We start from the raw sequence: 13,552 nt of genomic DNA, 5'->3' as shown, positions 1-13,552 counted from the left end.
CAAGGTGATGGCAGTGGTGGCAGCACATCTCAGGAGGTCGGGGATACCTGTATTCCCGTATCTGGACGACTGGCTGATCAAAGCGGAGTCGCCGGAGAAGGTGCTCCATCATATGCAAGAGACAACTCAGTTGTTGCACAGGTTGGGTTTTTCGATAAATGTACCCAAGTCTCACCTGGTGCCCTCCCAGCGCAACCTGTTCATAGGTGCGGTACTGGACACTACTGTATGCCGTGCATTCCCTCCTCCTCAAAGGATTCGCGACATACAGGAAATGATTCTTTTGTTCTACAATGGAGCGGTTGTTCCAGTCCTGAAGGTCTTACGTCTGCTCGGTCTGATGGCTTCTTGCATTCTGTTGGTCAACCATGCATGCTGGCACATGAGGGCACTCCAGTGGTGCCTCCGCAGGCAGTGGTATCAGCACAACGGAGATCTCATGGAGTCAGTGAGGATCTCCAGAGAAACTGCAGCGGATCTGTCTTGGTGGAGCGTGGAAGGCAATCTGTCGCAAGGAAAGCCTTTTCAACTTCCTCCATCGGTGGCCACGGTAATAACGGATGCATCCACTCTAGGGTGGGGTGCTCATCTGGGAGACCTGGAGGTCAAGGGTCTTTGGTCTCCAGAGGAAAGGTTGCTTCACATCAACCTGCTGGAATTACGGGCGATACGTCTGGCGCTCAAGGCCTTCCTCCCCTTCGCGGTCAGTCAGTTCAGGTCTTGACGGACAACACGACCGCGATGTGGTATGTCAACAAGCAGGGAGGAGTGGGGTTGCAGTGTCTCTGCAGAGAGGCTCTACGACTCTGGTCCTGGGTTCAGGACCACCAGATTTGTCTGATGGCAAATCATCTGGCCGGGGTTCTGAACGTTCATGCGGACAGTCTGTCGGCAGTTCTCTGCCGACCACAAGTGGAGGCTTCATCCAGAGGTAGTTCGTCATGTCTTTCGGATGTGGGGAACTCCTTGGGTGGACCTGTTCGCCACTCGCGAGAATGCTTACTGCCCGTCATTCTGCAGTCGCCAGTTTCCGATGCAGGGAGCCTTGGGGGACGCGTTTCAGTTGAGTTGGGACTAGCAACTCCTTTACGCGTTTCCTCCCATACCCTTGATTCCTCGGGTTTTGAGGAAGATTCACCAAGACCGGGCCCAAGTCATGTTGATCGCCCCGGATTGGCCAAGAAGGGTGTGGTACTCAGACCTTCTCCACCTCTCCTCTCACCCGCTGCTCCGTCTCCCTCACAGGGCAGATCTCCTCTCCCAGATGGAGGGGCAGGTTCTACACCCCCACCTCCAGACCTTACACCTTCATGCCTGGAGATTGAACGGGGCAACCTGAGTTCTTTTTTTCTCCCACACGATGTGGTGGATGTCGTTTTGTCAGCCAGGCGTGACTCCACTAAGTCCATTTATTCCTATAGATGGTCAAAGTTCGTTGCTTGGTGTGGGGAGAAGTCCATTGACCCTTTAAGGGCTCGTTTGTCCAATATTCTTCAATTTGCTCTTTCCTTGGCCCAGCAGGGTTTTGCGGTGGCAACCATTAAGGGTTATTTGTCGGCCTTATCGGCTTTCCTTTGTTTGCCTGACCAGCCCTCTTTGTTTAAGTCACCTATTGTTTTACGGTTCATCTAGGGCCTTACTAATAAATTTCCTCCCACTCCTTTTATTGTACCCCAATGGGATTTGAACCTTGTTCTTACATTTTTGATGAGTTCACCTTTTGAGCCTTTACACTCATGTCCATTGAGGCTTTTGTCTTTCAAGGCGGTCTTCCTTGTAGCAATTACCTCGGCAAGGAGGGTAAGTGAGCTTCAAGCTCTTAGTTCAAAGCCCCCGTTTTTATCCATTCATGCTGATCGAATGGTTCTTAGGACCAGGGCTGCTTTTCTGCCGAAGGTGGTAACTCCTTTCCACCTGGGGCAATAAGTTACCCTCCCTACCTTCTATCCTCCCCCTCACCCTTCCAAGGAGGAGGAGCGGCTTCATCGCTTGGACCCAAAGAGAGCAGTCAGTTTCTATCTCGATAGGACTAGAGACTATCGTGTTGATGATCAGCTCTTCGTGGGTTTTGCTGGCTGCAAAAAGGGCAAAGCGGTGCACAAGCGCACACTTTCTAGATGGATAATCCTGTGCATCAAGATTTGCTACTCTCTGGCCGGTAAGGACCCTCCTGAGGGTATTAGGGCTCATTCCACTAGAGCTAAGTCTGCAACATCTGCTCTTTCTAGAGGTGTGCCCGTAGAGGACATTTGCAGAGCCGCGACTTGGGCCTCCTTCCACACTTTCGCGAAGCATTACTGCTTGGATACCGAGGTGAGGAGGGACGGCCACTTTGCGCGCTCTGTCCTCCAGGATTTCTTGGTATAGAAGAGTGGACACCCTCCTCCGGGAGTGGGGACTGCTGTGGGACTCTATTCACAAGGTGAGGAATCCACAAGGCAGATGTATCTATCAGAAGAACAAGTTACTTACTTTCGGTAATGCTTTTTCTGGTAGATACAGTATCTGCCTGTGGATTCCTCACTGACCCGCCCGCCTCCCCGTTGTCCACTCTTGTATACCATGTTTATTGTATATATTTATATATATATATATATATTGTCAAAGGAAATGTTTATTGCACTTTGCTTTCCTTTATTGTTTTCGCACTATGTGTGTAATCTGGACATTGTGTACTGTGTATACTTTGTATTGTTCTACTGCCATTGGTCCGTCCGTGTGCCTCGAAGGCACGGAAAAAAGGGGCGGAACTGATGTCATCATGCCGGCGTGGGCCTGATTTGGGGTCGGTGACGTCAGCGGAGTCGCGTGCGATGCCGTGCCTCTGACGTCGGTGCACGTCGGCGCGAAGCTACAAAAAGAATTTCCGGAAGCTGCTAACGCAGGGAAATATTCACAAGGTGAGGAATCCACAGGCAGATACTGTATCTACCAGAAAAAGCGTTACCGAAGGTAAGTAACTTGTTCGTTTTCAATATGTTACGGTAAGTAACCCTTGTAATACTGGAAAAGAGCTTCCCAGTACCAAAGGAAGGCCTGGCATGCCCAAGTCATATGGTAGAAGCTGGCATCCACCGCACTGCACAGGGAACGCACCACCTGTGCTGTTGGGAACATTATGTTTATATGCTTAGGTGTAACATATACTCTATGCAAACAATATTGTATATGCTTAAGCCTGGCATTTCTGGAGGTGTGTGGGGGTGTGCTCCAATTTTGAGTTTAAATCTTTGATATCTGCATTTCCATATCTACCACCCAGTAGTCTATTAATGTAGATAATGTTAATTTTTTTTTTTTTATGCATTGAGATATATTGCTCATTTACCGTCAAAGAGTAGAACCTAAGTTTAAACATAGCGCACTGAAGTCTTGGACCCACGGGTTATAAAGTTGTTCTGTGGCTACCTCAACTGGTTTAGTATAGTACATTTGTGATCATCTTATATTCCAATGGATACTTCTACCTGCGGATTCCTCACCTGTAGAACAATTCAGGCATCAGACTGAATTAGGAAACTTCAAATCTTCAATGTCGCCAGTAGAGGGTGCTTGATTCAGTCAGTGCCCTAAGTGAAATCAGATGATGCCCCGAGCCCATGTAGCGCCCATCTTGATATACCGATGTTTGTTACCTTTTCTCCATGCCATCAACGTGGATCCGGAGCTTCTCTTCTTAGGAAAATCTTTCCTCACTAATCCTATATATTCAGTACCTTCTTTAAAAGAGAATGTGTCCCCCAAAAAAGTCTGGGTTTAAGCCTTGCAGGAACTATGAAGGACAAATGTACATCCCAGATACCCATGCCATTTGTCTATGGTGTCTGGGCTCTGAACACACCACTAAGTTATGTTCCTAATACTTCAGTATGAATCCTAAGGCCATTAAGGAACACAAGGCCAAATTGTTTATGGCCTGGCAAAGGACCATCAATGTTACCGAAAACGATCTCACCACCCCCCTCTCCATCATCAGGGCAAAGGCACACCTCAAGCACATAAAAAAGGACACAAAGTGGCCAGAAGTAGATCCCCCTCAACGCTTTCCTTCTTCAGCAGGACGCTCTTCGTCGGAGATGGAACTCGTCCTTATCCTCATGGAAGATCCTCCAAGCAGCCTTGAACTGGCTCTGGACCAACCTACAGTCCAGATGCCAGCGATTCCTTCAGCACCGGTCTGGCATTTCCCATTTTTACGGCGCTTAGTTGGGATCCTGCTAGGTTTCCTAAGGCCATGTTTGCAACAGTGTCAATGCCCTCTTGCTCTACTTCAGCCATATGGAGCCACTGTGATTTCCGCTCATCATGCCCTTCCGGCAATACTGCTTCAACCCTGCACTGCACCTCATGGTGCCACAACCGTCACAGTGAACGGCACCGATACTGTCTCCCCCACCATCTTCACCTACCACCATTTCCTCCTCTGCCACATCCACCCGATACGGAACAATAGCACTGCAGCCAGACGTCAAGCCACAAGTTCACTCATGTTGAGAGGTCCAGAGAATTCTTTAAAGAACCTGCCTCCGGAAAAAAAATTGGAACGGACTTCAACCCACTGGAGCACTTTTCTGATGGCAATCCCTTGCACGACCTCCTGAATTTTATGGTTTAATTCTTTTATTAGGTTTTATCAGCAAGCAATACGTTCCACTACATCTGACTGAGACACAGCCCTCGTGCGTTATACTGCAGTCATTAGTGAAATGCTGTAGAAGATAAGGAGCATATGAAAACAGAACAAAACCCATGCTATATGGGAAACCAAACCCACCCTCCCCTCATCACCCCCACCCCGTTCCTTGTCCACCAAATAAAAAGAAAATATTCAATGTTGGAATCTTGCATTTGAAGTGCGAGGCTCACCCCCGTCTCCCTGGGATTCAGAAATCCGCAACAGACGGAGGTACCTTGGGCAGGTGACTTCCTTAAATTCGGAGGAGAGAAGGAACTGAAAGGGTTGTCACAACTCTACAAACAATGAGTCCCTCCCCGCCATCGTCAATGTCAATTTCTCCATCCCTAGGACGTACCATAGCCAGTGCAGCCAGCCTGTAAAAGTAGTGTGCTACGACATTTTGCACTGCCAAACCTAGCGCTATCGCCATCAGCCGGCCCCGGTGGGATCTAAGTGGGAAGGTCACAGGATTTGGTAGACCCAAGAGGACATAGGCTGGGAAGCGCAGTATCTGCGTATATAGATGCGTGTCTAATTCGTCCAAGATCTGAGTCCAGCATCCCTGAATGTGCGCACAATCCCAAAGCAGGTGTACCAACGTGCCCACCTCCCCGCATCCCCGCCAGTAGGTGACATTTTGAGAGGGGTCTATGGAGTGAAGTCTTTCGGGGGTATAATACCAATAAGAAACAAGTTTGGTGAGAGTTTCCACCACGTGTGATGTGGTATGCCGAATCACGGGCCCTGTAATATACCCCTGCCCATTCCTTGTGAGTGAGTGTTCTGCCCAAGTCCCTCTTCCACCTTGCATGGCTGGCACTGTACGTGTGTAAATTCCGGGAGAGGAGCATTTTATAAAGGTCGGACTTGAGTTTCTTGTCAGATGTGCGGGTGACCAACCCCTTTTCATACAGTTAGGAGCCTGTTGACACGTGGCTGCATCTGGGAATGGAGGACCCAGTGTCGAATCTGACCGTAACGGAATCTCTCAGACTCGGGGATTCCATAATCTATTTTGAGCTGGTGGAACGGTATAATTCAGTTCACGTCAAATAGATGACCCGCCAAGTAGCAGCCCGATGGCCTCCAACTAGTGGCGATCGTCGCATACATCCCCGGTTGGAAATCAGGGTTCTCAAACAGTGGAGTAAGAGGCGAGGGGAATATAGTGAGATTATGTTTTAGGCTAGTGTGATCCCATGTGTCTAGCATGGCCCGGATGAAGTGGGACACATAAAGAGAGCTTGGCCTGTGGTTCCTGCTTAAGAAGGGGATACCCTGCAGCGGTTTGGCGGCTATTGCCTGATCTTGGAAAAGCCAATGTTTCTCCGACGCTAGGCGGCACCACTCAACCAAATGGCGTAGCTGGGCCGCCTGAAAGTAAAGCAGGAGGTCAGGATCGCCAAGTCCCCCTGTCTCTGGTGGAAGCATTGTCAAGGCGTGCTTCGTCCGAGGTTTGCGGCCGTTCCAGATAAAACGTGCAAGTTTGGATTGGGTCTGTTTAATCCAGCCAACTGGTGGTCAGAGAGGTAAGGTTTGAAATATGTATAACATTTGAGGCAATATGGTCATCTTGATCCCTGCTATTTTACCAAGCCAGGAGAGCAGGTAGTGCTTCCATTGGCTCAGCTCTTTATGAATCTTCTGCCTCAAGTTGGTGTTATTGATGTGCACTATTTCTGCCAGGGAAGGGGGTCAGTTGAATCCCTAGGTACGGGATCGCCTCAGTCGCCCACGGTATGGGGTGGCGATATTGAAGGCATGCACGGGTGTGGGATGTGAGGATGAGGTCAAGCGCAACCGATTTGTCCATGTTCACCTTGAACCCCGACGCCAACACAAAGGTTTCGGGCTCTGCTAGGCATACCGATAGTGTGCGAAGAGGATCCGATATAGAGATCAGGACATCGTCAACGTACAAGCTGACTGTGTGAGTATAGCACCCGAACTGGATTCCTGAGATCTCAGTGTGGGTGCGGAGGCGATGGGCCAGTGGCTCCAAGTAGAAGGCAAAAAGGACCTGGGGCTTTGGCGAGTTTAAGCCGCAAAATAGCCGCAATGACCTCCTCTTCGTCAGGCTGGGCAAACCATTGAGGGCAAGGTAGTTGGCACCGTCCTCGAGGGAGAGGGGGAGTTGGAGTAAAGGCGGGCATAGAAATCCCAGAATGTCTCAGCAATCTCCGAATCGGAAGAGACTTGCCTTCCGTCATCCCGTTGGATCTCCCTCACCCCTTGTTTTTGGCAGGTCTCTCTCAGCTTCTGAGTGAGAAGGCGGCCACATCTGTCTCCACCCAATTAGTAAGCGTGCCGCATCCAAAGGGCTGCGTACTCCTCTCTATCCTGATCTAAAGCGGGTAGCTGTTGTCGCATAGCTTTGAGTTGGCGCCAAACTCGAGGCGCTCCTGTACGCTGATGTTTCTGTCCAATTCTCTTGTTTTCTGGGGAAGGTCGTCCCTCTTGCACTTGCGCTCTATGATCTCCACGGTCGATATAGCTATTAGTTCCCCTTGAATGACTGCCTTCAGCGCCGCCAGTGAAGTATCAGTGTTTGCATTGTGAGAGAGGTAATCTTTTATGGATCGCTGTATATTACTCTGGTGCGGTGAAGGAGGGTTTCACGGAGGCGCCAAACCCTTGAGGAGCTCTGTGTGGGGGTAGTGTGAGGGTAATCATGACTCGTGCGTGGTCTGACAGAGAGGCCACACCTATCTCCACATTCTCGACCAGGGTGTGTAGAGGAGTGGAGGCCAGCAGATAATCTAACCGAGCGTATGTTTTGTGCGCGTTGGAGTAGTAGGAGAATTCACGGCTGTGAGGATGCGGGCAGCGCCAGAGGTCATGAAGATCTAGGTCGCGTAGTCTGGTTAGACCTGCCGCGGATAGTACACCTGTCTGATTAGTACGCTGGCAGGATCTATCTGCTATGTTGTCAAAGACAAAGCTTAGATCGCCCCCCAGGAGAAGCCTACACTCTGTTGTGGTCGTCGCCTCGGTGAGGGCTTTGTGCAAGAACCGCTCCTGACCGTCATTGGGGGCGTATATTGAACCAGTAGTAAATGTGAGGCCACCTAGGGCGAATTGGTAGTTAAGAAGCCGCCCTTTGATTTCAGCTTCTTTGTGGAGTATTTCTCAGCGGAATCGCTGCGCATCCAAGAGGGACACCCCTGTTGATTTAGTGGGGCCAGAGGGAAACAACTGGGTCGGGAGCCTAGGTGATTTGAGAGAGTTACAGTCTTCTACTAATAAATGTGTTTCCTGGAGGAAGCATATGTCTGCTCCTGTATGTCCTAGGCAGGACAGCACCGCTTTACGCTTAATGGAGTTGTTGAGTCTCCGCACATTCAGGGTGATTATCTTAAGTGTATTAGGGGTCATGCAGGGAGATTTAGGGAGCTGGCTTTAGGTGGGATCCAGGACCCCCGGCACTGTAAGTACATGGCGTTTGTCGTACAGGGAGGCCCAGGGTAGGAGAGACTGTGCAGCAGATAAAAAACGGTGGACAAGGAACCCCAAAACCCCTCAAAAACAATAACCCCAACAAAGTGACTAATTAGCGTCCTTACGCATAACTTAACCTTGAAAAAAAGGGAAAAATAAATATTTATCTTGGAGTCCATCATCCTACGATGGTCGGAAGCAAATCAACTTGGGGGAAACTTTGTAGTCATGAGCGACCCCCCTCCCGCCAACAGCCCAAGGCACAATATGACTCCATCAAATCTGACATTCGGGGCTGCGCAGTTCATCCAGGTTGTGACTTAGCCAATTCCGCTGAAAGGGTCTCAAGGGCCGACCTCTGGCCCTGTGAAATTTCAGCGGGAGGAGGTTTTTTGGGACTGCGTCTCCAGCCCTGCTGGCGCCAGCAGGGTTTTGCATCATCCGTGTCCACTTTAGGACCATCATCTCCGCTTTATTCAGCTGGGGGATCTACTCGGAGCAAACGACATACCTCGGAGAGGGAACGTAGCTGATACAGTTTGCTGTCCATGCGGAACATCAGCCGGAATGGGTGGCCCCAGCTGTATGATATGTTGTGTTGCCGAAGATCTGATGTGATTTGTTTGAAAGATCTCCATTTTTGCAAAGTGAGTGCTGCCAGATCCTGGTAGAGAACAGGGGACTAACCCCGGAAAGACAGGGTGTTCATTTGGCGCGCTTTTTGAAGGATTTCTTCTTTAGTACGGAAGCTGTATGCATACCAAGATGTCGGACGGTGGGGCCATCGAAGCACGTGGGGGGCCCACTCTGTCCAGGCGAAGATCAGTGTCCAGGGGTCGGCCCAGAATATGATTGAAAAGTTCTCTGGTGTATTTGAAGAGGTCGCCCATGTCCTCATCCATCCTAACTCCATGGATCTGAATGCTATGGCGGCGAGAGCGGTTCTCCAGGTGCGACTGCAGATGCACTTGTTGATCGTGGATCCTAAGGACCTCCTGTTAAAGCGCCGCCATCTCTGTGTCTCTCCCATTACTCTTCTCTTGCAGCTCCGCGACCCTCTCCCCAATGCCGTCCAACTCTGCGGACGTCCTTGATCTCTACCGTAAAGTCCCGCTTAAGGGTTTGCAAATCCTCCCTTAGCGCGACAAATATGGATTCCAGAAAGGCTTTAGTGATCGGTTCCCCGCCATCACCCCTCGTGGAAGCAGAGTGCTCAGGGCCCGTCGCCGGCGTGCTGCTCGGCCTGCGCCTTCATGAATAAGTCCTTGAGAGTTCTGTCCTTGCACCCCCGGGAGGAGGACATATCACACCCCGGTCAAAGCCCGGATTAGTCGCTGTTCGGGCCTGCTCAGCCTCCTGCTTGTGCTGCGCCACTCCGCTGTGCTGCCCACTGAGATACAAGGGTCGCAGGGCAACGGTAAAGACAAAGCGGGGATAGCAAAGCAGAGTCTCCCGGCGCTGCAGGCCCCTTTACACTCCCCACCTCACCTCCTGGATGTCGACCTTGTCGCCACCACCACAGCCGTCCCTCTGTAGCTGTAATTACGGCCTCCAGGACTGCCAGTCACTTTTCGGCCGTGTCACAAAGTGGCGCGTCGTGCCTCCGCTCCCTACTTTAGAGCAGCTATGGTAAATGCTGCGCGTGATAGGCCCTCAGCAAGATTGTAGGCGCACATCCCCCGCAGGCGGACACTAGGCTTAGTCTCTCGCTGCCATGCGGCTCAACGGAGATCCCCTGGGTCCGGAGGCTGACCGCAGCTCAGTTCTTCTCTCTTCCCTTCAGTCCACTCACACTGCGCAGAGGTTCTTCAAAGTGGGCACTTGCCTGTCAGTGTTGGGGCGGGAGAGTCCCGGTTAGGCCACGGGACCCTCGACCAGCCCTGGGCCCACCCCCCTGTCGGGTGCTCTGAAATGGCGGATAGGCTCCCCTCCACCGCGGCTTCCGCCATTCAATGGGCCCGGTCTCCACCATGCCAGGGGAGCAGAGGCTCCGCCACCACAAAAGCTGTCCGCGGGCGGAGCTAGTAGGGCACAGTGGCGTTCTTGGGCCCCTCCACCAACCTTCACTCCGTGCAAGTCTATGGTGTGCTAGCGGGTCGGCCTCAGTCTTCCCCGCGGGAAACCCCTCTGCCCCAGCGGCCGGCCTCCGCCCGACTCTGCGGTCTCCCCCTCCGCCGTGCAGTGCTGCGGGCTGTGCTGCTGTCCTCGCTCCAAGGTCAGCCCCGGTCCCCAAGCCCGGGGGCGGGAGGGCTCCGGCAGGATTACAGGACCCTCAACCAGCCCGAGCCCGCCTAGGCCGCATTAGGCCACCCCAAGATGGCGTACGGGTGCAGCTCTCCTCCGGCCTCGGCCAAGGCCTGCCCCCGGCCGCACCGGGGCAGACGCAGACCGCTGTACCTCTGGGGATGGGGGGCGTTGCGTCAGGCCGCAGCTCCAGTCAGATTTCCCTGGGTCAGCCCATCAGCCGTAAGGCTTCCACTCTCCGCTGCTGGGTACCGCCGATCCGCTCCATTCATCACCGCGGTCCGGCCGCTACCATGCGCAGTGGGGCAGCGCGCCCCGGCAGTCAATCGCACACCAGGACTGTACCCCCGCGATGCCCGCTCTCAATCCCGCTCTAATGCCCGGACAATCTGTGGCTGAAAATGGCAAAGAGCCGGTGCTGTAGTGGGCCGTCAGCAGGAGCGTCAGAGGAACACGTCTGCTCACACCGCCATCTTGGCCACGCCCCAACCTCCTGGATTTTAAAGAACACTCATCTGCAATCAGGCTGGACACCTTGCCCGAACTCGCTAAAGATTATTCCAGTGGGTTACTTACTCCACAAAATGATGCTCAAGGCTGTTGAGGTGCCAGACCTGAGGCAGCGACAAAAACTAAAGTCCTTGCTGAGGTTCTAATTCCTTTGGCGAGCTGCTTCTCCCATTCAATGATGCTCTGTTAGACACAGTGCAAGTGAGGTGGGAGAAACCCTCTTCATCCCCAGCAGTGAAACGCCTTAGCCGGTATAGTTTGGCTCCTTTCGACCCAGCCTTCTTGACTTCTCATTCATCCCCAGAAAGCCTCGTTATAAAAGCCTCTTGTTCAGGGACACAATCTTGTCACAACTTTCCGACATTCCCTTCTAACAGGGAATCTAAACAGATGTTCTTTCAGCTGGGAACATGGCTCTCAAATCCCTCAATGCAAATTACTTACATGCTTTGTGGGACATGGCACAAGTAATACTTCCTCATGTCCCACCTGACATGAAAGAACACTTCAAGAAGGGATAGTGGATAGCCAGAATGCTTTGCTGCACATCTTGAAATCCAGCCTGGACTTGATTGCCAGAGCTATGGGCACCTCCTTCTAAGTAAGACAGAATGCTTTAGCTTAGAACGTCACATTTTGTTCTCAGATTTTGAAGCTAATCGCACAGACAGCGGTGCCCATTTAAGATTGCTAAAAAAGTACTTCTTAAGACGCAAGAAAAGGGGTGGCTAACAACCTCTGTTAGCCACCCCCACAGATTTCTGAACAATTATCTGAAAAATTATAAAATTAAAGATGGTTTTGCTGCAGCAAATTCTCTAAGCCATGTCAGAGCAGGAGTTGTTAGTACTCCTAACCTGCAGAATGTATAGTTTCATTTCCTAATAGGAGTGGATCTCAAGAACATTTTAATATGTCTTAAAGGATGCACATTTCAGTTTCTAATACTTTCAACCTTTCTGCTTCTACCTAACAATACACTTCTACCAAGGCCTTCATCCACTCTTTTCAATCCTTTCACGAAGAATAAGTGACTGCAGTGGTTGCGCCCTCCTTCCTACTGAAGATCATTTTAAACTTCCATCTATCCTAGCCAGTCAATAAGAGCCCCAGATTTATAAAGGGGACAAAGAAACTGAAAGCGTTACTGGGACATAAAAGTATACAAATATGCTATGCCAATGCATGTTACATATTTGGAAACTGTCAATGCACCCCCTTCACATTCGATGCAAAAGTGTACGACATTTGGGGGAGTCACACATGCGTAGTAGTCCTAGACGCTGTCATACATAGATAAGACACACATCAGTATGATATTTGAATACTTGTGCTCGTATACTCCTCACCTGCTTCTAGTAATGAGACGCTGTTCTGCAAAGGCGTTGTAGACCTTCTTCCATCATTCGGAGATATCAGCTTGCTTATGTCTATCTTATCTGTTTAATTCTAATTATACACAGCAACTTGTTTATCTAGATCCAAAGTACCTCACCTTTCAAATCCACATCTGTGTGACATTTGGACTCTCAGATATATGCAACTTTAATGAAATGTCATTTCAAATCATCAGATAGCCCTGTCAGAAAGCCCTGTAGTGTATGTGCTGCAACATTTATTTGCTGTGATTCTGCTTTTCCCTTTAAACAAAATAATTGTCGTAAAAATTTTTTAATATTAAGGTTCCAATCAACATTAATAAAATCTTTTAAGACGTCCAACATTAAAATGTGGTGAAAACCAGAATGGACTGATGTGCTACTTTTTCGTATTCTTTGAAGTATCGTATGATTAAACAAATTGTACAATGTATTATTTGATCATGAATCCCAAAACATGAACAAATCCAAATCCATGTTACTGATTGAAAATTCCTTAAGGTTTCATCATAACCTTATGCATGAATTTTCTACATTTTAGACCTCACTTTTTAAAGCAGTTACCTTTATGTTGTATTCACTTTTTTTTGTATAAATTCTTGCATTCTCTCTCTGAATATTTCATTAGATTACTGGTATATTATTTCTAAATATTTGTTTTATAGGTGGTCATCAACTGGAAGCTATCCATGTAACTCAGCTAGAAAGAGATACAGTTCTTGTCTGCTTGGACAGTAAGTGGTCTTATGGATTCTTTTCATGTTTCAAACAGAATTGACCAAATGATCAATGTGTATCAGCCAATTTTGTTTTTGGTGGCATTCTGCAGGTTTTATTGTGTTTTCAAGTAAAACTGTCAGACATCCATCCTCTTAAACACTTTTCTTATTCATGTGGCAGTAGTGACAAACTAGCTTCACAAAAGCAATATGTGTGTGTCAGCTGACAAAGTAGAACACTGTGACTCCACTAAGGTGGTAATTAGTAACTCAAGAATACTGAAATAATTCAAGCAAGAGTTCGTCATCAGCATGAATTGAAGGCTAGAATACCTATTTTGCGCTAGCGATCAGTGTTCTCCTGTTTTTTTGCTCAAACAATGTCTCTCATGAAAAAATTGAATATCAGAAACGTGAATCCTGTTCATACTTTATAGCATGAAAACCCCACCATACTGTCTTTGTTTTTTATTTATCTTTTTGTGTTCTTTATTACCTTTTTACCAAAGTCTGTCTGTAGAGTGACAAACATTTGCATAAACTAGGCAGTGTGAATGTGTGACCATCTGTTACAGTATGTGGGA

The 13,552-nt window shown here is 49.4% G+C and overlaps 1 protein-coding gene across 1 annotated transcript in view; it reads left to right on the top strand.

Moving 5' to 3' along the window:
• MAP4K5 (mitogen-activated protein kinase kinase kinase kinase 5) overlaps positions 1–13,552 on the top strand; it is a 686,515-nt gene that overhangs the window by 563,341 nt on the left and 109,622 nt on the right. The window contains exon 28 of the mRNA XM_078659722.1: positions 12,915–12,983. Coding sequence (XP_078515848.1) covers positions 12,915–12,983 — 69 coding nt within the window. The remainder of the gene's footprint in view (positions 1–12,914; positions 12,984–13,552) is intronic.

The sequence above is a fragment of the Lissotriton helveticus genome, chromosome 9 (assembly GCF_964261635.1).
Source record: "Lissotriton helveticus chromosome 9, aLisHel1.1, whole genome shotgun sequence".
NCBI classification, from domain to species: Eukaryota; Metazoa; Chordata; class Amphibia; order Caudata; family Salamandridae; genus Lissotriton; species Lissotriton helveticus.
The sequence above is the reverse complement of the archived record's forward strand: the minus strand, read 5'-3'. Positions and strand labels throughout refer to the sequence as shown.